This window comes from Micromonas commoda, chromosome 5, assembly GCF_000090985.2.
Source record: "Micromonas commoda chromosome 5, complete sequence".
Lineage (NCBI taxonomy): Eukaryota > Viridiplantae > Chlorophyta > Mamiellophyceae > Mamiellales > Mamiellaceae > Micromonas > Micromonas commoda.
Window position 1 is genome coordinate 693931 of NC_013042.1, and position 27719 is coordinate 721649.

The following is a 27719-nucleotide window of genomic DNA, read 5'->3' on the forward strand; positions in this document are numbered from 1 at the left end:
CAGGTAAAAGTTAGGACAGGCGGGTGGCTACAATTCGTCTCGTCGCTTCAAAGAATAGTGTGCGCTACCTCGGACTGTCGTCGTCCGATCCGGCATAGGACGACGCCGCTCCACCGCGGATGAGGTCCAACACGTCCCTTGCGTTGGCCAGCTCCTGGTCCAGCGCGTCCCTCGCGCCCGAACCCCCCCTCCTCGCGCGACCGGAACTCCCCCCGCCCCCGTCCTCGTCGTAAGGGTAGTCGCTCCAGTCGTGAAGCCGCCCCGGCCGCCGCGGACGCTGCCGCTGACTCGAGCCGCCGCCCGAGCCGGACGACCTCCCGCGCCCGGCGACCGCGCCCGGGTTCGGATCCACCGCGTCGGCCCCGACGTTCTCGGCGAAGTGACCGCGGAGGGATTCGAACCCGCGACCTCCTTCTCGAGGCGACGGCGACGCGGACCTGCTCCGGTACGCCGAAGCCGGAACCCGTCCCATCGCCGCCGCGGCAGCCTTGGCGGCGGTGGACGGCTCCCGCGGGTTCGGGTTTAGCGGCGGCCTGGCGTTGGGGCGTTGTCGGTGTCCCGGGTTGAACGGCGCGGGGGTGGATGACGTCCAAGGGTCGCTTCGCGGCGTGTCCCCCGGCGTATCCGCTGGGGTGGACGCCATCGTCAAGTTCCCCCTTCCGCCTCGGTGCCCCCCGAAACTCTCGAGGGCGGCGCGGAGCCGGTCGATCTCCTCCCTCGCGTCGTTGAGCTCGGCGACGCGGCGCGCGGCGGCGGCGGCGGCGGCGTCCGCCCGGTCGGACTCCCTCGCGACGTTTCTCTGCGCTGCTTCCAGCGCGAGTTGCTGCGCCTCGAGCGCCGCCTCCACCTCTCCGAGCCGGCCTTGGTCCATGTCCAGCTGTGCCTCCGCGGCGTGCGAGGTGAGCGCGTTGGCCGCGTTGGCCGCCGCGAGCTCCTCGCGGACGTGCGCCAGGTCCGCCTCGGCGACGGCTTGCGCGCGCTTAGCCGCCCTGACCGTCTCCTGCGCCGCGCGTTTGGTCTGCTCCGCCACCGTGTGCGCCCCCTGAAGCGCCTGGAACGTCTCCGTGACCCGCCGCCGCAGCTCGGCGTTCTCAGCCTCGAGCGATTCCACCTCCTCCCGGGAAGTGACCGCGGAGGGATTCGAACCCGCGACCGCCCGCTGCTCCAGCTCGCGTCGAAGCGTCGCCACCGCCCGCTCGAGCTCGCCCTCGCGTTCCCCTCGCGCCAAACGCTCCGACTCCGCGCGCCTCTCCGCCGCCTCCGTCGCGCGCTCGGCGGAAGAAAGGCGGGCGCGAAGGTCTGCGGCAGCGAGCTCGGCCGTCTCGTTCGCGACGCGCAGGCGCTGTTCGGCGTTGGCGACCCTGCGCTCGGCGTCGGCGAGCTCCCGCGACTTTTGCTCCGTTTGCGATTTCTGCGCCTCGAGCGAGGCGATTTGTTCGCGAAGCGCGTTAGTTTCGTCGCGGGACACCTCCAGTTGGCGCTCCAGCTGCGTCACGCGTGACTCCGCGAGGGCGGCGGCGTCGGTGAGCTGCCCCTCGAGGCGCTTGCGCACCGCGTCCGTCGCGTCCGCGCTCTCCGCGGCTTCGCTCTGCGTCTGGATGAGTTTCCGGTGCATCTCCGCGAGTTCCTCGCTCGCGCGCTCGAGCCGCCTGGAGTGCTCGGACGCTTGCGCGCTTTGCCGCTCGTTGGCAGCCGCCAACGCCCTCTCCGTCTCCCCGAGCTTGGTCTCCAGACGTTGGCGTTTGGCCTCGGCCTCGGCCGCGGCGTTGTCGGCGTCCCGCCTGGCGTCGTCCAGCTCAGCCGTGAGGTCGTTGAGCTCGGCGCGCAGATCCTCCTCGCGTCTAAGCGCCTCCATCGCGGCAGCCTCCGGCAGCGACGCCCCTTCCCTCTCCGCGGCGGCAGCCTCAGCCTCGGCGGCGAGCGCCACGATGCGCTCCTGCGCCATCTGCAGGTCCTTCATCGCTCGATCCTTCTCGCGTTCGGCGTCGCGGGCGCCACCCTTGGCGGCTTCGAGCTCCGTGTCGCAGAGGAGAAAATCTTTCCTCACCCGCTCCAGCTCCCGGTTCGCGACCCTCAGCTGATCCTCCGCGGTGGTGGCGCGGCGTGTCGCCGCGTCGAGCTCCTCTTTGGCCGCCGCCTTAGCCCTGGCGATCTCTCCCGCCGCCTCACCTTCCGTGGACGCGACCTTTGCCGCGGCGGCGTCGGCAGCCTCCGCCGCAGCTCTGGCTCGCTCCGACTCAGCCTTGGCAACCTCGGTCTGGGCCTCGAGCTCGCGCCGAAGCTCCTCAATCTTCGAGGCGTGTTCCTTCCTATCGCGTTCCAGTCGCGTGTTGAACTCCTTTCTGGCCTCGTCGAGGTGTGTGCGTGCCGCCGCGGAGGTTTCGTTTGCAGATTTGAACATGTCGTCGATGGACTCCAGCTCGATGGATTTCTCCCTCAGCGCCTTCTCCGCGTCCTTCATCTTAGCCTCCGAAGCGGCAGCCCTGGCCTCGGCGTCCTTCACCTTAACTTCTGCGGCTGTGACCCTCATCTCGGCGTCTCTGATCTTGACTTCGGAGTCTTTAAGGTTGGAACTCTCCGCATCCTTAGCCCTCGCCTCTGAAGCCATAGCCTTGGCCTCAGCATCCTGAGCCCTCGCCTCTGCAGCCGTGGCCTCGAATTCGGCATCCATGAGCTTAGCCTCTGCCGCTGAAGCCTTATCTTGAGCACCCTTAACCTTACCCTCTGCTACCGCAGCCTTGGCCTCAGCATCTTTGATCCTGGCATCAGAGTCCTTAAGCTTGGCGTCCTGTTCGGCGATTCTTTCCTTAGCCTTGGCGCGGAAGTCCTTCGCCTTGCCGAGGTTGTCGTTTGCAGAGTCGAGCTCCTTCTTCACAGCCTCGAGCTGCTTCCGAAGCGCAGCCTCCTCAGCCTTGACGGACTCGAGCTCCGCCGTTCTGGCGTCCAGCTGGCCCGAGAGTTCAATCTCGAGCTCGCCCACCTCGGACTCGATCCGCTCGTTCAGCTCCCTGACCCGCTCCTCGTATCGGGCAACCTCCGCGGTGCGCGACGCGTCACTCTCCTGCGCGTTTCTCCTCGCCTCAATCAGCGTCTGCCTCGCGCTCTCCGCGTCCCTTCGAGCCGCGTCCAACTCCCGCGCGCTCGCGGCGAGCTTACCCTCGTACTCCTTCTCCTTGGATTCAGCCTCGGAGAGCCGAGCCTTGGCCTTGTCGCGAAACTCTTTCGCCTTTGCGAGCTTGGCGTCTCGCTCCGAGAGCGCCCTCTTCGCAGATTCGAGCTCCGCGTTCGCCTTGGACAGCGCAACCTTGCGCTCATTCGCCGCAGCCTCCGCCGTGGCGGCCGCCACCTCGCGCGCCTCCGTCGCCCTCTTCCGCTCGGACTCGAGGTCAGCCTCCAGCGACGTCGCCCTCTTCCGCTCAGACTCGAGGTCAGCCTCCAGCAACCTCGCCGCGTCGAGCGACGCGGCTGACGAGGATTTCGACGCGGCGGCTTCAGCCCGGAGCGCCGCTAGCTGTGCACCAGTTTCCTCCTTCTGGCGCTCCGCAGCCGCGAGCGCGCGCTCGGCGGCTTCGGCCCTCGTCGCCGCGGCGGCTTCCCGCGCCGCCGCCTCGGATTTGAGTTTGGAAACCTCTGCCTCGGCTTCGTCCAGCCGCGCGCGTAACTCGTTCCGCTCCTGCTCGATCCCCTTACCCTTCTCGATGGCCTTTCGGAGTTTCTTCTGGTTCCACTCGCACTTCTCCTCCGCGTTCTTCGCGACGGTCCTGGCCTCGTTCAGCTCCGCGTTCAGCGTCGCGACGTCAGCCGCCGCGGACTCCGCCGCCGCCGCCCTCTGCTCGGCGGCTCTGAGTCTGGCGTCCGCAAGCTCCTTCGCGGCGACGGCGCGACTCTCCGCCTTCGCGGCCCGCGCCTCCCCCGCCTCCCCCGCCCTCCTCTCCGCGTCCCTGAGCTCGGCATCGAACGCGTCCCTCGCGGCTTTCGCGTTCGCCTCTGCGGTCTTCGTGACGGCGTCGAGCTCGGACCTGGCGAGGTCCAGCCGCGACTGGAGCTCGGAGACGATCTCGGCGGAGGGTCCGGCTCTTTGCGCGGATTCGGCGGCCGCCGCGCGCGTCTCCGCCGCGGCCGTCGCCTCGATGGCGGCGGCGAGGGACGCCTCGAGGTCCTTGATCTTGGCCACCGCCCTCACGTTGATCCTGTTGGCCTTGGCGAGGGCGACGGCGGTTTCGTCCGCCTGGTCCGTGCCCGAGCCCGAGCCCGATGCCCCGGACGTCGCGGCCCTCGCCGCCGCGAGTTTGCCCTCGAGGTCCTGGATCTTCGCCTTGGCCTTGGTGCGGAAGTCCCTGGCCTTGGCGAGCTCGGCGTCTCGGTCCGCGAGGGTGGACTTGACGGCAGCGAGCTCGTCCGCATCTTCCGGGGATGCCGAGTTGACGCCGGCGAAGGTCTTGCCGAGTCCCTGCTGTCGCAGCTCCTCGCACTCTTCCCGCGACTGGTCGAGCGATACCATCACGTCCTGAAGCTTCTCCATCAGCCTGCCCACCTCATCCTCCTTCTCGGAAGCCTCCTCGCGCGCCTGGTCGTACTTCTTCTTCGCCTTGGCCTCGCGAAGACGAAGCCTCTGGATCTCGCTTCGCAGCTCGGGCTCGCCCCATCCCGAGGTGTCCGGGGCGGACATCTCGCCCGGTCCACGCCCGTGGACGAGTCGACGACCTCCCGAGCGCGCCTCGAGCGCGCGGCGGATCGCGCCCGGTGTCCCCCGCGCGTGTATCAATGACGACGACCCAGCGCAGCCATGTTGGCCCAACGTTCAACAAAATTCTCGGGTGCCTAAAAAGCTCTGTCCCCGCACAGCATTGTGACACCTCGCGATGGACGGGGCAAAGGCTGAAGAGGTGGAGCAGGAGCGCGCGGCGTTCCTCAAAATATGCAGGGCATTCCAGGGATACGCGGCCGACGCGGCGGAGGAGGTGCACCGGTGGGAGCGCATGTTCGAGCGCCTACCGCCGGCGCACCAATCGCTGCTCGCGCATCATCGCGACAAACACGTCGAGGCGTATCGGTGCGTGGGCAGAAACGACAAGTTCCTCTCTGATATGCTCGCCACCTACATGGGCGATGACGTCCCACCGCACCTGCGCGTGCCCCCTGCCGAGAAAACGGACGGCGTGACCAGGGCTTTGCACCGCGTCGCGCCCGTGGACGTCGAGAAGGTGCGGTACGTGCTCAAGAATCTCGCGCGGGATTGGTCGGCGGAGGCGGCGGGGGAGCGCGAGCAGTCGCACGGGCCGATCATCCGCGAGCTCACCGCAAGGCATCCACCGCCCGGGCCCGACCGCGACGTGTATCCGCCGCGCGTCTTGGTTCCCGGCGCGGGGCTCGGCAGGCTCGTCATGGAGATCGCGAGGCGAGGGTACCAAGCCGAGGGCAACGAGTTCAGCTACTACATGCTGCTCACGAGCTCCTACATCCTCAACCATGCGTCTCGAGCGAACGAGTGGATCATCCACCCGTGGGTCCACTCGAACTGCAACCACCAAAGCGACGCCGATCAACTCGCGGCGGTTCACATCCCGGACGTCCCCGCGTGCCACGCCATCGTCGACGGCGCGGCAGTCGGAGGGTCCATGTCCATGTGCGCCGGAGACTTTGTCGAGTGCTACGGGGACGATCAAAACGTCGGAGCCTGGGACGCCGTGTGCACGTGTTTCTTCATAGACACCGCGCACAACGTGGTGGAGTACCTGCAGACGATCGCGTCGTGTCTCCGTCCGGGCGGTACGTGGATCAACTTCGGCCCGCTGCTGTACCACTGGGCGGAGGGCGCCGGTTACGTGGGCGACGGGGAGGAGCTCTCGGTGGAGATGAGTCTGGACGACGTGTGCGTTGTCGCGGAGAGCGTCGGGCTGCGGATCGAGACGAGGGAGATGGCTGAGGCGCGGTACACGTCGGACGCGCGGTCGATGCTGCAGACGGTGTACAACTGCGCGCTGCTGGTGGCGGTGAAGGTTGGGGACGAGGGGAAAGGGGAAGGCGAGAGCAAGGCGAAAGCGTCTCCGTAGGTGACTGAGCTGCTGAGGGTGACTGAAGATGCCGATAAGTGTGAGCACGCGCGTTTGCCCGGCAGCCCGGAACTGAACTGTTCGTTTGCTCGGAGCTGACGACTCGCGCTGTCGTGGCTTCTCCCGTCCTCCCGCGGCGTCGCGACCCACACCCACGCGCGCGCTCGACGCATCCCCGCGTCGGCGTCATGTTCTCGTCATCCCCCGACTCGCTCTTCTTTCGCGCGCGACTCGCGGTCGCCGTCGCGGTCTCGCGGGCTGCCGAGTCCGTATCGGTGTCGCTTCCGCATCCCGACGCCTTGCGCCACTGGCTCGGCTTCTTCGCCGTCGCCTTCACCTTCGGCGTCCTCCCCTACTGGCTCTCCCTCCACTCCCTCGTCGGCCTGTGGAGAAGGCTCGGACCCGGTCCCACCGTCGCCCTCCACGCCGCCGCGGTCGTCGGCGTGGTCCGCGTCTTCGTCGCCGAGCCCGTCCGGACGTCGCTGATGGGTACCCTCGGCGGCGACCTCGGCGCGCCGTCGCCGGCGGCGCTGACGCTCGCGGCGGTCCTCGCCGTCTGTTCGGTGCGGCTCAAGCTGGCGTGGTGGCGGGAGATGGATCTGGGCACCGCCTGCGGCTGGCGCGGCGAGCTCGAGCCAGACGGCGCCGGCGGGCGCCTCGTCACCACCGGCGTCTACTCCGTCTGCCGTCACCCGAGGTACGGCCAGCTGCTGATCGGACTCGTCTCCGTGACGCTCGTCGCCAACCACGTCGTCGCGTGGGCCGCGCTCGCCGCCGCCGTCGTCCTGTTCACCGCCATAGCGAAGCTCGAGGACGACGAGCTGAGAGTTCGCTTCGGCGAGGCGCACGAGGCTTACGCGTTTAGCGTGCCGACCGCCTTCTTCCCGAACCCAATCCCGTTCCTACTTCAGATGTCGCAGGACACCCGCGCCGCTCCCGCGCGGCTCAAGCGCAAACGAAGCGTCGGGGCCGCGGCTCGGCCCCGGGAGCGCCCCGAGGACGACGACGGCGAGGGAGAAGCGGCGAACAGAAACGGCGCCCTCTTTGTAGACGACGCGACGGACGGCTCGACGGAGGACGCCGTGCCGGACCTCACACCGGATCCGGACCTCGCAACGCCTCACTCGAAACACGCCGGGCCCTCGCGTGTGTCGCCGGCCGGTCCGGTGCCCGAGAGCCCCGATCCGTGGGCGTTCACGGAGACTGACGGCGCGGGGGCGACCTCGCTCGACGCCGCCGAGTTGCCAGATGCCGAGGAATTGTACTCGTCGACGCTTGGATCAAAGACGGTCGAGGCGGAGCGGAGGATGAGACGGTGAGTCGCGATGATCTCTACGACACGAGCGTGGAACGATGAAATGATCGACGTGATGAAATGATGCTTGTTCGATATAATAATGATACTGCGGACAACCCCTACTTGATGTCGTCGCCCAGCCAGCGTGTCTTGTTTAGGGTCAGGAAATAGTTTAAATAGTCTTGACAGGGTTCTGCTTGTTTGTTGCCCACATTCTTCATCAGGCGATGGTCACGGAGATATCGGACGATCTGGTCGAACCGGTTCCGTGTGACGCAGCGTTAGATCTACCGGTGACGTGAGCGCTCGACGCCGGGGTGTTGCTTCGAGGCGTCGAGGGATCAACGGCGAGCGCCGCAAGTTTATGAATGCAGGGAATGACGTGCTTCAACTCCTGGCGCGCAATCTCCACCGACGACGTGCGCGCCGTCGGATCATGGGCCCACCATCGTGCAAATGCCGCTGCGAGTTCGGGATCGAACTCAGACACGTCCGGTCTGGCGCCGTTGAACATGGCCAGGGGTGAGGATTCGCAAACCTGCCCGTGGTCGCCAACCCTGATCTCCCGCCCCGCGAGCATTGACTTCACGAGCTCCCACGCCGTGATTGCAAAAGCGTAGACGTCGCAAATTATGTAGATGTCGTTTGTCGTCCACTGTTTCTGCGGCTTCAGTAGGGTATTACCCTTGTTGAGACTGCGAACCAGCCCGGCGACGTCCGCGCGCTCCTTTGGAACGTAGCAGATGGTCCCGCCGAGGTTGCCGCTGGAGTACGATGAAAACGCGGCCGTCTTGCTCATGCCGAGGTCGCATATCTTGACGCACAAGTTGTCCAACTGGCCGTTTCTGATGCAGTTACACATCAACGGATGTTTATAGCAAGAGAGCATGATGTTTTCAAGCTTGATGTCGTTGTGGTAAGTCCTGGAGGCATGGATCGCTGACAACCCATCAAGGGTTTCCTTCAAGATTTTCACCAACAGCTTTCCTTTCGTGCCCGAGGTGGAGCCACCAGGAATGTCAAAAAGGACGCCGGACACGGCACAGGAATGCAGGCATCGATAGTTGCAGTATTCCATGACGAGACTCCATCGCTTGTCCAAGTTAGTGTAACCGAGAAGGCGGACCAAGTTTTTATGCCTTGGTATGTTTCGGAAGATGTTGATCTCGTGCTCGGCCTCCTTGAGAGATTTGAGAACCTTGACCGCGACAGGCTTGCCATTCATCTTGCCGAGGGACACGGTGCCCTCGCCGCCCGTGGCGATGGGCTCGATGATCGTTACTCTGGAGTTGCTGATGACCTTTTCGCCCATCAACCAGTTGATGAACGAGTTAGAGTTAACCGGCTCCAATGAGAGGACAGCAGTGGAAGTTTTTTCTGGGGTCCCTTCAGAGGTGGCAGTTGAGGGAAAGAGGTCCTCCTCCTCTCGGCGGCGAATCCTGTTCCTGTAGACTCGTGCAATGATGTAAAGGATGATTACACCGCCGAGGGATCCAAAGACGGCGGCAAGGATGATGTTGCGCCTGCGGCTGTTGTCTTTTTTCTTGGGTGGATAGAGAACGTCGAGGGCGAGATCTTGACCCTTCTTGAAGTCAAGGGAGTCAACACACTTGCCGCCGTTCGCCACCTTGAAGGCGTCGAGCATCGTGGTGATGTATCCTTTCGCGATCCACGGTTGGTTGAACCCGAGGATGGTGTTGCACGGGTAGGGCAATTCGCTGATGGCGTACACCATCTTCATGAAGTAGTCAGAGCACGGAGAGAGTCCTCGCATTGTCAGGTTCCCGAGATACCGATTGGTTATGGCGTTTTGACCACCGCCGAGCATGATCCCGAAGACGTGTGGTGGGATGTTCTGCGCAGTCCACTGCCAGTTCGCGGAAATAGTCAACTCTTCAGCGCTCAAGGTCATTATGTCTCCGTGTATCACAGATCCAAAATGAGCCCCATTTGGCCTCATGGGGAAGAAATTGATCACAAAGCTCTGCGATGAATAGGAGTTGAGATACCACGCGTACATGTAGCACAGCGTTGGAGCCCACACTTCGGCGTCCAGGGCGCACATTTCGGATGATTGGGATTTCCAGCTCGCAGCGCTGCTCTTCACGTACGTGTTGATGATTCCGTCGAGGACCTTGACAGCATTGTACGGCACGCGGGGGCCGGCAAGGCCAGTCTCCCATGGGGGCGCGCCGAGTGGAGGTCCCGCGAATGGTCGAAGCACGCCCGTCTCGATGGTAGCTGATATCCCGGCTCTGAGCTTGGCAATCGCCGCGTCGATATCTGCGGCGCTGAAGCCTCCATCCTGGGCTGAGGCGGCGTCCCAACCCAGGCCGGTGATGAGCTCGGCATCGGTGGTGTTCTCCATGGCAAGCTTGATGGACATCTTGGTGAGGCCAGGGAGCCTGGCGCCGACCAGGCTGTTGCACGGTGCCGGAATAGAGTACCCGCCGTAGCTGGTGCTCTCCTGCTCGGTGACGGGTACCCACGTCCTGGCCTTGTTGAGCGGGCCGTTGATGAGGTAGGCAAACTGTGGAGACGAAAACGGGACGCCATGCTGCTCGCGGAGTCTCTCATAAAAGTTGGACGTCATGGGATTGCACGCCCACTCGCTGTCCTCCTTGCAGCTCGTCGCCGCGTTCGGCGCCGCGGTGATTCGGGTGAGGGTGACGTTATCGAAGGCGACCCAGCCAGAAAAGGGCTGGGACGTGCTGGTGGAGGTGACCGCGTCAGACTTCACCCTGATCCTCACGCTCGTATCTCGTGTTGTCTGCGCAGGCACAAACGTGGCGGTGAGCTCGCGCCAGTTGCCGCGGGTGTTGCCGGTACCGCCACACGGATTAGTATCCGTCGTGCTCGCGGCGTTGGAGCCTGCCGCGACGGGCAGGGCCTGGAAAGGCGGCACCCCGTCTGTGTCAGTGGATGATGCTGAGTACTGAAAAGTTGACATCGGCGGCAGCGCCTCGACGCCAACCTCCGCGATGAGATTATTGTCGATGGAGTTCGCGTCGTAGCCGCTCGAGCCGTACGAACCGCATCGAATCCAGGCGCTCAGCTTGTACGTCGCGCCCGCGGCGAGCGAGGCGGTGGATCCCAGCTGGGTGCGCAGGGACGTGCGGTTGAAATTCGCGGATCCGCCCACGCGAAGCTCCGCAGCAAACTTGGTCGAGTCTTTCGTCGACGCAGTGTCGTTGACCAGCCTCCAGGGTAGCTTACCGGCGTTCTTATCCACGGTGTCGGCGTAGGTCGAGCAGCGCACGCGGGAGTCGGCCGTCGCGGCCGCGGCGGTGTCGCCATCCTTGACGCTGCGTTTGGGGATTTTTTGGCGATTCGTTGTTAGTTTTTAAAACTCTGGCCGGATGAGTGTTGACGCGCATTCTACCGGGGGCTCACCTGCAGAAGAACCAGTTGACGGGGACCTTGTCCAGGCCGAAGACGCGTCGATCGCCGCTGAGCGCCGCGGTCTTCGCCGACAGCGCCTCGCTCCGTTCGAACCCTCCGTTGGCGAGGAGCACCCTGGCGTTTGTCGCGGATGCGTCGAGCTCGACGCATGAAGCCCGAGGCGGAGCGCACGCCCCGATGCCGCACGTCTCGCGCCTGAGGCCGGGGCACTTGCCGACGCCGTCGCCGAAGTTGAGCGTCGTTTGAGAGGAGGGGGAGACGGTGTCGGCGCCATCGCCCTCGACGAAGCACCAGGGACCGTGCTGCCAGTGACCCGCCGAGCCGGCGCGAGACAGCGAGGGGCTCCAGCACTGCTCCGGATTTTCGCGGAGGGCGTCGGTGACGACGTCGTCGACGACGTGCGCCGCGGACTGGAGGTCGACGGACAGGCGCCAATCCGCCTTGGCGGTAGTATTGCGGTCGAGGACGGGGCATCTGAAGCCAGCCTGGGGGACAGGGGGGTCGGGGAGTCAGGGCCTTTGCCCTCGATCCTTTGGGAAAGCTTTATTTTTCGGTGGAAAGCTTTCTGTTGTTTTTCGGTCTCCTCCAGGATCCCAGCGCATCGGGTGTCCGCCATCGAGAGGGGGGTTGGGTTTCAGGGCAAGTGCGAGCGCACACGGGGAAATTTCGGGCTGGAAACTCACCTGCATCCATGAAACGCAAGTGTTGCCGGCGGAAGACCTCGTGCGTCCTCCGGTGTACGAGCTGCCGGGGCGGAAGGCGGCCCCATTCTGCGAGCCGCCAAGAGCCCCGAGGGCGTTTCCAACAGACCATGTCTCGCAGAAACAGTTCTCCGGGGAGCGAGGATGCGCGGCTCGGACGCCAACTGCGAGGGATACGATTATCAGCACCCGCAGGAGGGAGGAAGTCATCCTAGACAAACTCCCTTCCGCGCGTGATACCATTGCGAGAACGGCCGCCGCCCACGCGCGCACTTTTTGATGGGGCCAATTGAGGGAAGACGGTCACCCCTCTTGCTCGATCGTTCTCCTGTCCTCCAGTTCTGGTTGACGTTCATGACGCGGCAGTCGAGAGACTGAACCCAAGTTTCAGGACTTATTTTCGGGGCCCTGAAAATATCTAAAATTGAAGACTGTGTGCTGTGTCATCGCTTTTCGATTTTGCCAATTTTCAGGGCCCCTTTTCAGATCTCGCCCCGAAGGCCGAAGGTTAAACCGAAGTTCCCGAATGAAAAGGAAGGGAGGGGAGAGTTTTTTTTTTTGAGAAGCGTCCACCAGATATTTCGGAATATTTCCCGATTTTTTTGGACGATCCATCGAACCACAAAAGACACACAAAGCAGTCACAGGACCGTCGGTCGGGTCTGTCACCGTTTGCATTGTTGCTGTCGCCAACTTTTAGTCAAATCCCATGTGTGGATCACTGCAGGAAACGCGATGGTTTGCCAAAATCACGTGCGTTCTCGACTGGCAAACTACTCTATCACGAGGAAAAGAATCACCAGAAACGGAAGACAGGCGACGGGTCCTACTCACTTTACACGGCCCGGCCCCGGCGTCGCGACGGGAGTCAAACCAGGGGCGGGCATCCAAACACGCGAGTCCCAGTTCGACGACACGCCCGCCCGCGAGAGCATGGTGGAGCTCGATTCCGAGCTCGCGGCGCGCATCGAGGCCGCGTGGCGGGCGCGAAGCTCCCAACCGAACGGGGCGGAATGCCCTCATACCGACGAGGGATGGGATCGGAACTTTCGCGGGCGGGACGGTGACGTTCTCGCAACCAGGGGCTACTACCCGAGGGTTTCGGGCGAGACCGCCGCGACGCTCGCCTCCGCGGGGATCCAGCTCGAGGCAGGAGTCCTCGGCTACGGTAAGAGGTGCACCACGAAGCCCGCGCGTCTCCTGCGCGACGGCTCGAGCGTCGCGGTGAAGATTTACCACGACGTGCACCGGCCCGTCGCCGACCACCCGCACGAGGAGGGAGCTCCCTCGCGCGAGATAGAGGCGCGTCACGAAGAGATCGCCGAATATGCGCGCGAGATGAACATCCAGGCCGGGCGCGACATGCACCACCCCAACCTCCTCCGCATCCTCGCGTGGTCCGCCCGGCCCAGGGATTGGCTGTGCTGTGAGCGCTTCGACTGCACCCTCTGGCAGCACGTTCGGTCGACGCAGCCGTGGAGGACCCGGGCGTCGCAGTTCTTCAGGATCCTCGCGCCCATCACGTGCGCGGTGAAGTTTTTGCACTCCAAAGGAAACGTCCACAAGGACATCAACTCGCACCACGTGCTCATACGCCTCGGCGCCGACGGCGATTACGCCGCGGCTGTGCTCTCCGGGCACAAGATGTGCAAGGCGGTGTCGAGCGAGCGTCAGGGAGCGAGCGGGATGGGCGGAAACATGACCCGCAGCTCGACGCAGTCGTCGAGTAGGCGCGGGAATATCTCGTGGATGGACCCCGCCTGCCTCGACAAGCCCTACACCCAGTCTTGCGACGTGTACTCGCTCGCCGTCATCCTCGGCGAGCTGCTCACCGGCGAGGAACCGTACAACGGCGAACCGGTGGGCGCGGTGGTGCTGAAGAAGATGAGCGGCATTCTGCCGTTCCACCTCACGTCCGAGACGCGGACGGCGTGGCCGAAGACGTGCGAGCTGTACGATCACGTCACGCACCGCAGGAGCGACGGGACACCGAACGGTTGCGTCGACGGGTTGAGGAGGTTGACGGCTGGGGAGTTTTCCGCCGCGCTCAGGCACGCGGTGAGGGCCGACGCGCCGTCGGGCTCTTGGGGAGACAACCTCGACGTCGACGACGAGATGGACGAGCATGAAAGACGGTGCGTCGTGCAGTAGCGCTGATGCGACGACATCTGTGTCTATTCAAGGCGACGAGCCGAGTGCGCCTCGCCCTCCTCCGAGTGCGCGAACCGCCGCCGCGAGGAGCACCGCGGCGACGGCTGCCAACGCAAACGCCAAGGTTTGTAATTTCTTCAACCGCTCCGTCTTCAACCGCTCCGTCGCCGGTCCCTCCGCGCCGCCGCCGCCGCCCGCCTCGCGCTTCGTCGACCGCTCCATCGGCGCGAAGGCGAGCACGTCCTCCCTCGCTCGCTCCAGCGCGTCATCCGCCGCCCGTCTCATCTTCGCGATTCGACCCCTCCTCTCGTCGGCGTCTGCCCGGTTTTTGACAATCACATCCTCGAACCGGATCCTGACCCCGGCCTCCTTGCAGTACCTCTGCACGTGCCTGAACTTGTTGAGCACGCCCATGACCGTGGCGTCGTCCCTCCACCGCTGCACGTTGTGAAAGTTTTCGATCACCTCCTCCACCGCCGGCCGCACTCGGGGTGTTTTCATATCCGCCTGGAAGTCCTCGTCGTCCACCAGTCGCTGAAGAAAATCGCCGAGGTCCGCGCGCCGCGTCAGCTCCTCGCGCGCGTCCAGCGCGCTCCACGCCGCCCGCGGGACACCCCGCTCGGCGCGTTCCCCGGGCGCGACTCTCGCCCACTCCATCACCCGCGCCCTCTGCGCGGCGACGCCCGCGGCGGAAAACTCAACCTCGCCGCGTCCCGCCAGCGCCCCCCTCTTTCCATCCCGAGTGCTCCTCGCCGTCGTCGCGGCTCTCTCCATCTCGCGCACGGCTCTCTCGCGCGACTCCGCGTCGCCGCCCTCGCCGTCGCGCATCACGTCCGCGGCGGTGCGTCCGTCCGCGTCCGTCGAGGCCGCGTTCCACCCGGCTCTCGTTCGAGAGGAGCGTCGGTCGCTCCCGTTCGCGAGGAGCCACTCGACGGCTCGGACGGCTCCCGTCGCGGCGGCGCAGTGCAGCGGCGTCATCGCCCCGGGGGCGTCCTCGTCCCCGCCGCCGCTGCGTCGCGCTCCTTCCTCCGCCTCGCGCTCGTCGTCGTCGTCGTCGTCCTTCTCCTCCCGTCGTCGAAGCCACTCGAGCGCCCTCGTCCTGTTCATCGCCGCGGCTACGTGGGTCAGCGCGAACCCGTTGACGCGCTCCGACGGGGGCGAAGCTCCGCCCCGGACCAGCGCGTCGGCGACGTCGAAGCGCTCGCGCACGACCGCCGCCTCGCACAGGGGGGTCAGCCCGAGCTTGTTGATGGCGTCGACCTTGGCTCCGTGTCGGAGGAGGGCCTCGACGGTGTTCACGCCCGCCATCCTCGCCGCGAGGTGCAGCGGGGTGTCGTCGGCGTGATCGGGCGCCTCGATCCACGCGTCCCTCCGCATGAGCGCGCGCACCGCATCCGCCCGGTCATGGGCAGCGGCGGCGTGCAGCGGGGTGCGACCCAGGGAATCATCATCGTTAGGGTCCACGCCGTGCGCGCAGAGCAGGTCGATGACGTCGGCGTGGCCTCTGGCGGCGGCGAAGAAGAGGGGCGTGGCGCCGGTCTTGTCACGGCAAGAGAACGTCGCGCCCTCGGCGAGGAGGCGCTCGAGCTCTTCCACGATGCCGAGATTGCACGCCGTGAGAACGGCATCGGCCCTACGCTTCTCCAGTTCCACCTCCTCTCGCCTCACGTCCTCCGCCGACGCCATCTTCGTTCGTCCGCCGCGCCCGCGCGCCTCGGAGTGGGAGCCTCGAGGTGACGAAAACTCACCCTCCCGTCAGTCCCCGTCAGTTGCGGAGCTCGAAGCGCGTTCTTTTCTCGGCTGCCGAGTTCGGACGAGTTCCGCGTGAATGTTTCGGCGCCGGCGGTCACTGTGAGGGGCGCCGGAGAGCAGCCGCAGGAAGATATCGGCCGCACTCTCTCGCTCGCGGGTGTTCGATCGTCGAGATCAGCTGTCCTCGGGCGGCTGGAGGGCACCGCTGAGCTGCTGAGGTCGTATCAGGCTGGCACAGCTGGACACGGGTTCATCCACCGTTGATCACTCACGAGCCCGTTGGAGATGGCGACCGATGACCACATGAAGATCGAGGCCCTGGGCCTACCCCCCGGCGGCGAGATGATGAACTTCGGCAGGTTCGACCTGGAGAACGGCTTTCACATCGACGAGGTCACGGTCGGGTATACCACATACGGCACCCTCAACGAGGTGCGTCGCGATTGCCAAAGTTCCCGCCGATATTTTCTTCACTTTTTTAACCCGACTGTGCTGACGCCGCCGCCTGCCCGACACCGCTCCCCTCCATCTTCCCAGGCTGGCGACAACGCCATCATCGTCGGACACAGTTTGACGTCCAACAGCAACGTGAACGAGTGGTGGGGCGAGCTCCTCGGCGCCGGCGACGAGTGCAGCCTGGACACGGAGAGCGACTTCATCGTGTGCTGCAACTACCTGGGTAGCCCGTACGGATCGTCCTCGCCGGTGACTCCGGACCCCGCAAAGCCCGACGGCAGGTGGTACGCCGCGGACTTCCCCACCCCCGTCACGATAAGAGATAACGTCCGCCTGCAGCGCAAGCTCCTGGACCACCTCGGGGTGAAGCACCTGAGGATGGCCATCGGCGGGAGCATGGGAAGCATGCTCGCGCTGGAGTGGGCGGCGACGTACCCCGACTTTGTCACCGAGCTGGTCCTCATCGCCGGTTGCGGGAGGCACACGGACTGGGCGATCGGCATAGGCGAGGCGCAGAGGTTCAGCATCATGGCGGACGCCAAGTACAAGGGCGGGGACTACGACCCTAACGACCAGCCCAAGGCTGGTTTGGCCACGAGCAGGATGATGGCCATGCTGAGCTACCGAGCGCCGGCGTCGGTGGATGAGAGGTTCTCTCGTTCGGTCATGGGCCTCGGGCCGGGTGAGAAGGCGAAGCACATGAGGAAACCGTCGTCACACGTCGATCTGGACGCCGTGGCCCACGCGAACGAAAGCGCGCAGTCCCTCCCGTACTTCCAGGTTGAATCCTATCTCCAGTACCAGGGGAAGAAGTTCATCCGGCGCTTCGACGCGAACTGCTACATCCAGCTCACCTACACCCTGGATTCGCACGACGTCGCGAGGGACAGGGGCGAGTACCTCGAGGTGCTCAGGAGGCTGACGCACAGGACGCTCGTCGTGGGCATCACCAGCGACGTGCTGTACCCGTTTAAGCTTCAGACGGAGCTCGCGCAGAACTTGCCAAACGCGGAGATGTACGCCATCGACTCCCCGCACGGCCACGACGCCTTCCTCATCGAGATCAAGGAGCTGAACAAGGCCATCGTCAGGTTCAGGCGGGGCGAACGCGCGGACCCCAACGTGGCGCACGCGCTAGGGACCATCGAGGAGGGCGAGGAGAAGCTGGCGAGCGGGTTGGAATCCGTGGCGGAGCTGCGGGGCGCCGTGCTCGCGCTGGAGGATGAGCTGGCGAAGAGCAGGGCGCGGGAGGAGTTGGAGGCGAGGCGGGGCGACGCGCTCCTGGCGCAGGTGATGCAGCTGAAGCACGAGATGGAGGAAATGAGGGAGGCTTCCGTTGGGGGGCGGTTGGGCGAGGACGGCGGCGTGTACTCTTACGGCGGCGGGACGGTGAACGGCGCGGCGCACGGGCTTCGGGTGCTACCCGCGAATCCGCCAATGTCCGCGAGGAGGTTTCAGCCGGTGTTCGGCAGGGTCAAGTCGGAGGAGGGCGGGAACGCGCCGGCGACGGCGTTGGGCGCGTTCTGAATTAGGAAAGTCGATTGTCACGCACTTCGCATGAGCACGTCAAGCGGCGAGCGGTGAAGCTCGCTTGCAAAAAGTCACTCGTTCCAGCACGATGCGAAAATACCAGCTCAGGCACTGTAAGTTTCGCTTTTCGTTATCCTGCGATTGCACACACGAAGTTGCACGGCCCAGGGTCATGGCCAATCTCGCGATGATGTCCGGCGCCGGGGTGCGCCGATGGACACCCCCGGCGTCGCCCGCGCGATCGTCCCGCGTGCTCGTTCATCTCTCCATCCCGCGCGGGCGCAACCCTACCATCCGCAGGTTTTCCTCCGTCATCGTCGCCGAGGCGGCCTCCGCGGTGGACGCACGACAGCTCGAGTACGCCGCGTGGAGGAAGGAGCGCGGCGTCCAGGCGAAGAACGTCGAGGTGGCGTACTTCGGTGACGTTGACGACACCGTGATGCGGTATCGCGGCATGAAAGCGATGGGGCGGGTGAACGAGGGCGACGTGCTCTGTGAGCTGCCGAGGGAATCGTGCCTCGTGCTCGCCGACGACGCCGAGCTCCCTTTCCCCGACTTCTGCACCAACGAGCTCTGGGCCAAGCTCGTGGAGAAGAACAAATGGGCCATCCGCGTGGCCCTCAACCTGCTGCGTGAGGTGGACAAGGGCGCCAGCTCCGGCTTTCACCCGTACATCTCCCAGCTCCCGAAGGATTTCGACCTCCTCTCGGAGTGGACCGACGAGGAGCTCAAGGAGCTCCAGTACCCGCCCGCGGTCAGGGCGGCGGAGGCGCAGCGGAAGGAGAACGACGAGGCCATGGAGCTCCTGCGGAAACACTCCCCGGGCACCCTCGAGTCCGTCACGCCGGAGAAGATGGCGTGGGCGCTCAACATGGTCCGGTCCAGGGTCTTCTCCGGCCGGCTCAGCGACAACGCGGTGACAAAGGCGAACCTTCTACCCCGCGCGCTCGCCGCGGGAACCGCGTTCGCCGCGTTCCTCACGTCTCAGACCACCGAGGGGAGGTGGCTCGCGGTGTTCGCCATGCTCGCCCTCGTCGTCTTTGACGCGAACGACGGGGACACCGACCCCGGCTCCCCAAACGCCCCCAAGCTCGCGTACGTCCTCATGCCCCTCATCGACGCCTTCAACCACAGGACCATGCCCAAGACCGAGTTCGAGTTCTCCTCCGACGCCTTCAGGCTCAGGTCCCCGGCGGGGTACACAGCGGGCGAGGAGGTTTTCATATCCTACGGGCTCCTGGGTAACGACGAACTCGCGGTTCGGTACGGATTCGTCGATCCGACCAACGACCAGGACACGTGCGTGTACGACGGCCTCCTCGCGTGGCTCCGGGCGAACCACGAGCCCCTGAAGAAGGCGGCGGGGGCCGCGCCGGACAGGGCCAAGGCTGTGCGCGACGCCAGGCTCGAAACCTACGCGTCAATGGCGGTCATCAAGGCGAACGGCGAGGCTGATTCCAACGTCCTCTGGGCGCTTCGGTGCATGCTCGCCACGCCGGAGGAGTGGGCCGCCGCGGGGGGAAACGCGGAGGGGATGAAGCTTGGCGGGGGCGCGCCGGAGAAGGCGGCGTGCACCGCGCTCGCCGCGGCGTGCAGGGCGAGGCTGGAGAGCATGGGGACAACACTGGAGGAGGACAGGGAGAAGCTCGAGCGCGGCGCGAGCGGCCGGGAGAGGATCGCCATCCAGTATCGCGCGAGGAAGAAGGAGATCCTGCGGGCGTGCGTCGATAGGTACGACGTCAAGTGACGATGGGGGCGTCGTGATCCCTAGTCTACTACGGGTTATCGTGTTATTGTGCTACTCCGCGTCGTCCCGCGACGCCGCGTCGATGGTCGTCGACGCCGTTTCGACGCCGGCTCTCAGCTCGCTCCCCCCGCGACGATCCGATCCAACCACGCGTTTACAGCGAGACCGCGGCGAGCAGCCGACTCAGCTCGTCGTTCTCGTTGGAGGTGCGCATGGGCGGCTCCCTATCCAGGATCGCAAGCGCCTTCGCGATGATCTCCATCTGCTGCTGGGCGTACCTCGAGGTCCTCGGCAGCCGACGCATCGCCTCCATCCTCCGCGTCAGCCTCTCGCGCTTGGTCAAGTCGCTGTCCGCGTCGCTCAGGGTGAACCCCGGCGAGCTGTGCCTGCGCGCTCTCCGCCTCTTCTCTTTCACCCCCGATCCGACTCCTCTCGATCTGCCGTCGTCGGATCCCCCCATCTCGACATCCACCGCGGACGCCCGGCGCGAGCGGTGCGAACTCGATCCATCTCGCGACCCGCCCGGTGTGCCCACGCCGAGCCTGGATGGGCCGTGTCGCTTCGAGATTGAGCGCTTATCGCGGCTCGCGCGTCGCCTCGCGAGCTGCTCGCCCACTGTCATCTCGTCCGATGTGTCAAGCGCACCCTCGATGTCCGCATCGAACCCGCGTTCAGAGTCCGACATGAGTCCTCGCGCCCCACTCCAATGGCGCGAGTTCTAGCAATGACTTGTGTTGGAGCCTGGTGTGGACTAAAACTATTTTCAAACTGCTACTAGACTACGCTTGCTATTCGGTGTTCACGTGTACGTTAATGCACCTGTATCCCCTCATGATATCCTCCACCATGTCCCGTACAGTCTCCATCGGCACGAAATCGTCCAGCTCGTCGTCGTCCAGAGGCAGCAAACCCTTCACCTCGGCGTCGTTCTGCAGCCAACACAGGAAGTCCTGGAAGTTCCTCTTGCCAAACGTGCCCCAACACTTGTTCACCTGAAACATGCAGTACAGGTCGTGCATCGTGTCCCTCTCCACGTACACCGTCCCGGGAAAGTCGTCGTGATCGAACGTCCGCGGGCTGTTCTCCTCGATGACCATCTCCATCCACGCCTGGAACGCGGGCATGCCCGTTCCCGCGGCGGGATTCTTGGGATCGTCCGGCGCGGGTGGCCTCGTCGCCTCCAGATCCTTCAGCCACTGCGGCGCGTTCCTCGCGTTCTGCACCGAGTCCCCGCCCGCGCCGTCGTTACTCAGGACCCTATCGTACAGCTGCATGTAGCAGAAGCCCTTGATCTGGTCTCTCCACTGCGGGGGGATGGGCGGGGACGACCGTCGGTTGGTTAACAACACGATTTTTTTTAGGGGTTTGGAAGCGACGGGGTTGGCGGTTGACGGAATGGAAGGGGCGGGTGTCGGCTCACCTGGTACTGCGGCCAGTCCTTGGTGTATTCTCCCATCATCCACGCGAACGAGTGTATGTCCTCCTCTCCGAACATCCCGTCCTTGTCTGCGTCGAGCACCCAGAGCACCGCGGGATGGTTGAGCTCCACGTACTGTTCCAGATCCCCGGGTGGGGTGAAGTTGAGGATCTCGGTGAGCTTCAGCGCGGGGGACTCGCCGGGCTTGCGCTCCACGGTCCGCACCCTGTCCATCTCCTCGGTGAGTATCTTCCTCAGGCGGGAGGACCCGCCCCCCATGCTTCCGATGTCCGATAGCGGGCGATATGCTCCCGACGGGTGCCAGCGGTGTGGTTAAAAAGTTGGTTCAGATTGAAATAAAAGAGTCTACGCTACAGTATCCAGCAGTCCAGCAGACCAGCTCATCATCAAAGTGAAAAAAAATGAAGCGTCGACTGTCAGGTCATGGGGTGGAAGTTGCAGTCCAACCCGGAGCCTCATGCAAGGAAGGCGACGCCGGCAATAGCGGCGAGGAAGGCAACGGCGGCGGAAAACGCGCCGTTGGCCGCCGAGACTCCTGGCGGAGGAGAAGGTGGAGGAGGAGGTGGATAGAGGACGGCGGTATTTTTCTCAACCTTCGCCTTGGTCTCGACCTTTGCGGTTTGGCCTCCCATGGTGATCGTCGCGGTGTTCAGCTTCGCCGCGACGCCGTTTGGATCAGAGCTCACTGGCTCAACGTCCAAGCGAAGCTCGTAACTTGGGGTGGTGCCCGCGGGGATGGTAGGGGTGGCGCCGGTGTTTGTCTTGAGGCTGGAGAGACCTCCGGCGGATTGAACCTGGCTGGCGAGTGCCTTGGCGCGCACAGCGTCGGGAGCCCCATCGACCTCAAAGTCGACCTGGACGTGGGAGGAGAGGAGGCCACGGCGGCGACGCGATGACTCCTTGATGTCTTTGATGACGATATCCGACGGGAGAACGCCGAGGTCTGCCGCGAGGCCGGTCTTGAACTTTGTCTCAAAGCCGGCGCGGTCTTTGTCGATTTCACTCTTTGAGGTTGAGAGCTCAATCTTCGACTCGACGGGGAACTGTACGCCCTTGACGGCGATCTCGTCAGCCTTGACGTCTCCACCGACAGCATCAGCGACGGCTTTTTGGAGTTCTTCTGCGTTCGATTTGTCCATGGAGTCGATGTTCGCAAAGCCCAAAGTCGTCTTCACCTTGGATTTATCGGGATACTTGAGACCGAAGAAATCAATGTCCTTCTCAAACGCGCCACAGGCCGCCTCGGAGCTTTGCTTACCGCAAGAAGACATGATGGAGATGAGGTGGTCGCCGTCTACGTCGCCGACGATCAATTTCCAGATGTACTCACCGTTAAATTCGCACCTGTTCCCTCCTTCGTCATCAGGGTATTCTTTCCAGAGGCATTCCTTGTAGTTGCCCGTGCCGCACTCGGCTTTTGTGCTGGCCTTCTGACACTGTTCGTCCTTTATCATGAACCGATCCATGACGTTGGGGCACCTCTTGTCATACCCAGGATACGGCGCCTTGAGGATGGCCTCGAACCAGGACTCGCCTGGAAAGTAGAAGCACTCGGGCTTACCAGCCACAACGTGCTTTATCTCGTCGGATATAACGCAGTCCCCTGGCAGGCTGGTTCCGTTCTCGTACTTACCGCCGCTGGTGTAGCAACTCGAAAGACTCGCTTGTGATGTAGTTCTGTCCGATGCGCGGGAGTTCGTGCAGTAGGTCCCGTCCGCGATGAACGTCTTGAAAGCTCCGTCGCTCATGCCGTCAACGAGCGTCTCGCTAACTTTTTTGCTAGTCAGCTCGCAGTTGCCGTTGGCCCACTTGCAATCGCCGGTGCAGTCGGTCTGGCTCTTGCTCTGGCACGTGTTCCACTTTGACAAAACTCCGCTGAGATTCTCGACGCCCGCGATCGACTTGACCGTGGCATCGGCGACGTCGCAGAGTGAGGTGCCTGAGTTCCAAGCACATTCGGTGACGGCGGCGCAGGTGCTCTGTGTGGTTTTCGTGGCGCAGGCATCCGCCTGTCTGCCTAGGGCCACGATCGTGTGCAGGTCCTTCGCCGAGCCGGTGACCAAATCCAAAAAGAACTTCAAACCTCCGACCGAGCACATACCGTCCTCCCACTCGCAAGTGAGACCTTGCGCGGCGTTGCAGGTTGATTCGGTCTGAAACTTCTGGCAGGCGATAGCTTCTCGGGCTATCAGGGTCGTCATGGTGACGTCAACTTTCTCAGCCGCGGTACATGCACTGGCAGGAACAGGGGCCGTGTTGATGCTGTTCCAGTCACCGTCGCAGTACCCCGGGGTCTCGTCGGTATACCAGATGCACGAGGGTTTCATCTTGCATTCTTCCTCGAGCGTGATGTCCATGCAAGTCACGATGGGCTCGAGGATGTCGAATCCGGTCCTCCCCTCGGGTGTTTCTGGCTTGAAGTCATAAACCACAGAGGCTTTCAGATCGCAGTCTTCGCAGTCCTCTTCATCGGCACCGCATGGGTTCCACTCGCAGATCTTCTTCGCGGCGAGCGAACGCCCCCGGACGGTAGGCTCGGGGCGCGCGCGAGCGATACGCCCTCCGAGCGCGCTCCTGAGCTCGGGCGCTGGGAGGCCCGCTCGGATGATCTCAGAAAGACGTCTGCCCTGCGAGCGAATGTTGTCGAACACGTCGGAAGAAATGCCGGTGGTGGGTTCCACGACGCCGGGAGCCGCGGACGCGACGGCGAGGGCGCACGCCAGCAGCGCGATTATCGCGGACCTGGACGCGAGGGTGCGTGGGGAGGTCATCGTAGTGATGGTAGAAGTGAACGCCACAAGCCAGGGCGCGTCGTGTCGTCGGTCAAAAAGGAATAAGGTATGATAGAAGGTCCTAGAAGTTGGCGTTCAACATGCAGACATGGTTATGGGCCCAGCCAAGCCTGGCGCCGTTTCGTTTGCTCGGCCTTAACGCAGAGACCGCGCACTGTATCGCGGCGCCGTCCACGTTCGTTTGCATCGTAAACGTCGTGCCTCTCCACTGCCGGCGACTCTCCGCGCGGTGCACCGCGTCGACCGACACGACGTGGCCTTGAAAGGCGTAGCCCTCGAACACGTGTCCATCGTTTCCAAAAGCGTTTCATTCAAGCTGCCGATGCAGAAGGACGAACGCACCGACCGGGACGAGCTCACCGCGAGGCTGCGAAAGTTTGGCATCTCCGATGCGCTCTGCGATCGCGTACGCGCTGAGGGCGTCGAAGCTGTTCTCAAGGCTCCCAAAGGCACGAAGAAGAAGGACCCCAGCAAGGGTGCAACGGCCAAAAGCGACGCTTCTTTATTCACCCCTCCCAACTTGCCCAAATCAAAACACAGAAAGTCCGCGCTCGACGCGCTGTCGAGACCGAAGATGGCCAGGGGCCTGCTCGCGAGCTACAGCGGCACAGACCCAGAGGAGTTCAAGTATTGGAAGAGCGTCGAGCTCAAGCGACGGAGTACGAAGGAGACCGCCGAGAGGGAGTCGAATGAGCGGTGGACCGAGAAAAAAAGGCGAGAGATGCGTCAGTGGTTAGCCAAGAGAGCGGAGCTCGAGCGCTCACACAAAGAAGATAAGGCGGCGATGGAGAAAAGAAAAAAGGCATACAGACGGGATATGGACAAGTATGTGGAGGCGAAGGGAAAGGAGGACCTCCACGAGCACCTCCTGTCGGAGTCGTTCAAGCGGGAACGCGCCAAACTAAAAGACAGGGGCTGGTGACTGAGAGTTGCCATGTTTGTGATACACCTGTCTACTCCTTCTTGGCGCAGTATCGATCGTAGAGGGACACCGCCGCCACGGTGAGTCCCGCGTAGCCCGCAATGACCGCCCAGCCCTCCGCTGTCGTCGGCGAGGGCAGCAGCAACCTCTGCCACAGCGGACGCTGCGGCCTCAGCACCACCACCACCCGGTTCTTGAGGTTGACGCACCGAAGCAGGTGTGCCCTCACCATCTCCGGCGTCAGCCCGTCCATCAGCTCCTTCCGTGTCCGTTCGCTCACCTGGTACAGCTGGTCCAGGTCGCCCTCCATCAGGGGTGACAGCCTGCTGTTGTGTAAAGCCTCGAAGTACTCGCGCCAGTACGAATTCTCCTGCACCCTCACCTCCAGCGCTCGAGTCTCGAGCTCGACGGCTGTGGTGACCTCTTCCGCGGTTGGGCCCTCGCGCTGCATCGCGCCCACGTCCTCCATGGCGAGCTGCGCCAGGCGATGACCCGCGATCGGGTCGCAGCTAAAGTTGATCATGATGTCGCCGCGAAAGTACGGCCCGCGCGCCTGCGGGTCCTGGTACGCGAACGACGTCGACGCGGCGCAGGTGTAAATCTCGCCAAACTTAAACCTGAGCAGCGCGAGCAGCCTCCGCTCGATGATGCTGGACGCGAAGACGCAGGTGAGCTTCTCCCGGGTCAAGGCCACTGAGCCCTCCAGGCTCGGCGTGGCCTGCCCCGTCTTGTGGTTGTAGTCGGGGTTCGGGATGTTCACGGGGAAGGTTATGCTGGCCTGCGCCATGGGCTCCACCATGGCCACCCTCAGGTCCCTGTTGACGACGCCCCTCGGGAACTTGAAAGGCGCCGGGGTGACCTGCAGGACCCTGCCCTTGGGATTGGGCGAGGGCTGGATCGATCCGAGGTACTTCTCAATCATGGGACGGACCCTACGCTCGTCGAAGGCTCCCACGAGCACCATGGTAAACTCGGACGGATCGCCAAAGCTGGCGTTGAAGTGCTCGCAAGCCTTTGCGGGTTTCATCTTGCGAACGTCCTTGACCCTCAGCGGCTGGCTCTGGAACGATTTACCGTACACCAGGTGCCTGATGGTCTGGTTGTAGATGGAAACCGGGTCCCTGCTGCGGTTGCGGATAGCTTCCTCCTGCATGCGAAGCACAGCCTCGAGCTCCTCGGGCACGAGCATACTCTTCACGTCTGAAGTGAACAACATGTGGATGAGCTGCAGGGTACTCTCAATGTCAGTGGGGCTTGCCTCGCCGTCAACCTTGCGATAGTACGTCCCAGTCTTGGCGGCGACGTCGCAGCGCTTACCCGCGAGTATATCCGCGAGAATCTCGGGCTTAACGCCGTAGCTGCCGAGCTCCGAAGCGATCGTGTTCGCGTAGAGGGCGTCAAGGTAATCCTTCTGGTCAACCTCGCTCAAACCGCCGCGCGCGAAGCACCGCACCAACACTTGATCGTCCAGAAAGTCCGTCTGCTTCATCGCCACCTGCATGCCGTTGGACAGCTGGACAATCTTGAAGCCCAGCTTGGGGAACTTGCGTTCGCCTTCGATCTTCCCGGGCGGCGGCAGGGTATCCTCCTCGATGAGCCGCTCCGGCACGTTGAACATCTCGTTCTCGGTGATGGCGCCGGCGTGCTCCTCCCGCTGGATTGTATCAATGGCACCCGCGATATCCTTCTCGGTGGTGAGCGCCCTGCCCTCCATGGCACGAATAACGCACGAGTTATTGAAGTTGAGCCGTTTGGCGAACTCCTTGAGGTCTGAGGTCTTCACGCGCTCGACGCAGGCCCGGGTGATGCGCGCCTCCTCCTCGGCGCCGACGACAAACTCGCCCCTGAGGAAATGACCAACCAGCTCGTCCCTCAGGGACGTGCAATAGGTCTGATCGCGTTCCACGAATAGCTGCTCCGCGTCCGCGAGCTGCTTGGCGCCCGCTATGCGGAGCTCCTGCTCGCTGAAGCCGTGGAGCCTGGCGCGGGTGAGCTCGCGGAGGCCAGCCTCGAGGCCCTGCTTCGCCTTGCCCTCCTCGCAGACGATTTGCAGGCTGAAGATCGTCGTCGTCCTCGTCGCCTCCTCGATGGAGCACGCCGCGGAGAAGAACGGCGGGTCAGCCTTGCGCATTATCTTGTACAGCCTGTTGTCCAGAGCCAGCTTGAACGAGTCCTCCACGGTCTTGGTGAAGAAACCCGAGGGTGTGGCGCACTCGGAAGCCTCATACTTGAACGTGACAGTCACCGACGTCTTGGTCGCTTCCCTGTCCACCATGCACGTGATCCTCGGCTCCACGTGAGGCGCGATCAAAGGTCGCTCCACCTTGGGGTTCTCCTTGGGCTGACCCTCCGCGGGGGCGCACTTGGCGAACGCCTGTTTGATCAGCTTCTCCACGGCGCCGAGGTTTTCAAAATCGCCCGCGGCCACCACTGCCATGCGCTCGGGCCTGTACCACTTTTTGTAAAACCTCCTGAACACCTCGGGGTCACCCTCCCTGACCACCTTCTCCAAACCTATGGGCAAACGCTCCGCGTAGAGTGATCCCTGCATCAGCATCTTCCAGTACGCCTCCGAGGCGCGGCCCCGCGCGTCGCGGCCCATTCGAAGCTCCTCCATCACGGCGCCCCTCTCGTCGTTGACATCCCCGTCGCTGATGCGAATCTTCGTGGCAAACTCGGCGAAGACGTCGAGGGATTGTTCCAACACGTTCGGCTTATCGATGGGCACCAGCAACTCGTACACAGTCTCGTCCATGGAGGTGTACGCGTTCTGGCAGGCGCCAAACTCTGCGCCGATCGACTCGAGAAATTTGACGATGGCAAAGTTGTCGTTCGATTCGGTGGCCCGGAAGGCGAGGTGCTCCACGAGGTGTGCCACGCCGCGCTCCTCCTCGGTCTCCGCGATGGACCCGACGTCGACGGCCAGGGCGAGCGCGGCCCTGTCCTTGGGCTTGTGCGTCTTCTGGACGTAGTACCGCATCCCATTTGGAAGCGTCCCGTGCCGGTGCCGATCTTTGGGGCCCAGTGGAAGTTGCTCTTTCCACTTTCTGTCCAGTGGGTAGGGCTTCAGGTTTTTCCATCCGCTGGACTTCACCGCACCGCCTGTGGATACGCGATATTTGCAAGGGGTGGCATCGGGTCAGCCGAAGGCGCCGATGGAGGGAGGGGGATGGGCGGATCTTTCGAGGATCTGAAAACGGACCTATGCTACCCTTGGAAGGGGTGTTGGGTTCGGAGCTGGTCGGCGTCCTGCCTTCCGATCCTGGGGAGAAGGGACCCGGGGTCGATTTTGGGCTCATCGGGGGTGTGAGGGTCCCATTGGTATCCCCTGGGCTCTGCAGATGGGTCAGGCCATCCATCGCGGCGTATATGTGGGCCGATCGCCCTCCCGCCAAAAGTCTGGCGAGCGGTGATGATGAGGGAAAAAAATCTGACGGACGCACTCGAGGCAACGCGTTTTTTGGGAGACGGCACGCAT

At 63.8% G+C, this 27719-nt stretch overlaps 11 protein-coding genes across 11 annotated transcripts; 4 read left to right on the forward strand and 7 right to left on the reverse strand.

Annotated features, from left to right (window-relative positions):
- Positions 1-64: 64 nt before the first annotated feature.
- MICPUN_58593 (predicted protein) lies at positions 65-4669 on the reverse strand (the record flags this gene model as incomplete). Its single annotated transcript, XM_002502471.1, has 1 exon — positions 65-4669. One exon carries the CDS (start codon positions 4667-4669, stop codon positions 65-67), a length of 4605 nt encoding a protein of 1534 aa, XP_002502517.1.
- Positions 4670-4862: 193 nt separating this feature from the next.
- On the forward strand, positions 4863-6053 carry MICPUN_97395 (predicted protein; the record flags this gene model as incomplete). Its single annotated transcript, XM_002502087.1, has 1 exon — positions 4863-6053. One exon carries the CDS (start codon positions 4863-4865, stop codon positions 6051-6053), a length of 1191 nt encoding a protein of 396 aa, XP_002502133.1.
- A 1371-nt stretch (positions 6054-7424) lies between these two features.
- MICPUN_50273 (predicted protein) lies at positions 7425-8995 on the reverse strand (the record flags this gene model as incomplete). Its single annotated transcript, XM_002502472.1, has 1 exon — positions 7425-8995. The coding sequence occupies one exon, from the start codon at positions 8993-8995 to the stop codon at positions 7571-7573; it is 1425 nt and encodes a 474-aa protein (XP_002502518.1). The 3' UTR covers positions 7425-7570.
- A 3391-nt stretch (positions 8996-12386) lies between these two features.
- Positions 12387-13515, forward strand: MICPUN_100528 (predicted protein; the record flags this gene model as incomplete). The annotated part of the gene is made up of 2 exons (XM_002502088.1): positions 12387-13449; positions 13505-13515. 2 exons carry the CDS (start codon positions 12387-12389, stop codon positions 13513-13515), a joined length of 1074 nt encoding a protein of 357 aa, XP_002502134.1.
- A 96-nt stretch (positions 13516-13611) lies between these two features.
- On the reverse strand, positions 13612-14255 carry MICPUN_108270 (predicted protein). The gene has a single exon (XM_002502473.1). The coding sequence runs from the start codon at positions 14103-14105 to the stop codon at positions 13632-13634; it is 474 nt and encodes a 157-aa protein (XP_002502519.1). The 5' UTR covers positions 14106-14255; the 3' UTR covers positions 13612-13631.
- A 573-nt stretch (positions 14256-14828) lies between these two features.
- On the reverse strand, positions 14829-15290 carry MICPUN_82253 (predicted protein; the record flags this gene model as incomplete). The annotated part of the gene is made up of 1 exon (XM_002502474.1): positions 14829-15290. A coding segment is annotated over one exon (462 nt), but the record flags the coding sequence as incomplete, so codon positions are not given.
- A 351-nt stretch (positions 15291-15641) lies between these two features.
- On the forward strand, positions 15642-17339 carry MICPUN_58598 (homoserine acetyltransferase; the record flags this gene model as incomplete). The annotated part of the gene is made up of 2 exons (XM_002502089.1): positions 15642-15788; positions 15894-17339. 2 exons carry the CDS (start codon positions 15642-15644, stop codon positions 17337-17339), a joined length of 1593 nt encoding a protein of 530 aa, XP_002502135.1.
- Positions 17340-17430: 91 nt separating this feature from the next.
- MICPUN_58599 (predicted protein) lies at positions 17431-19089 on the forward strand (the record flags this gene model as incomplete). The annotated part of the gene is made up of 1 exon (XM_002502090.1): positions 17431-19089. One exon carries the CDS (start codon positions 17431-17433, stop codon positions 19087-19089), a length of 1659 nt encoding a protein of 552 aa, XP_002502136.1.
- Positions 19090-19243: 154 nt separating this feature from the next.
- Positions 19244-19774, reverse strand: MICPUN_58600 (predicted protein; the record flags this gene model as incomplete). The annotated part of the gene is made up of 1 exon (XM_002502475.1): positions 19244-19774. One exon carries the CDS (start codon positions 19772-19774, stop codon positions 19244-19246), a length of 531 nt encoding a protein of 176 aa, XP_002502521.1.
- A 103-nt stretch (positions 19775-19877) lies between these two features.
- Positions 19878-23298, reverse strand: MICPUN_100532 (predicted protein; the record flags this gene model as incomplete). Its single annotated transcript, XM_002502476.1, has 3 exons — positions 19878-20393; positions 20510-20759; positions 21041-23298. 3 exons carry the CDS (start codon positions 23296-23298, stop codon positions 19878-19880), a joined length of 3024 nt encoding a protein of 1007 aa, XP_002502522.1.
- A 945-nt stretch (positions 23299-24243) lies between these two features.
- On the reverse strand, positions 24244-27600 carry MICPUN_58603 (predicted protein; the record flags this gene model as incomplete). Its single annotated transcript, XM_002502477.1, has 2 exons — positions 24244-27343; positions 27444-27600. The coding sequence occupies 2 exons, from the start codon at positions 27598-27600 to the stop codon at positions 24273-24275; spliced, it is 3228 nt and encodes a 1075-aa protein (XP_002502523.1). The 3' UTR covers positions 24244-24272.
- Positions 27601-27719: the final 119 nt, after the last annotated feature.

Excerpts from the sequence above, each read along its gene's own strand:
- MICPUN_108270 (XM_002502473.1), bottom strand. The coding sequence starts at position 14,105 with ATGAAAACACCCCGAGTGCGGCCGGCGGTGGAGGAGGTGATCGAAAAC.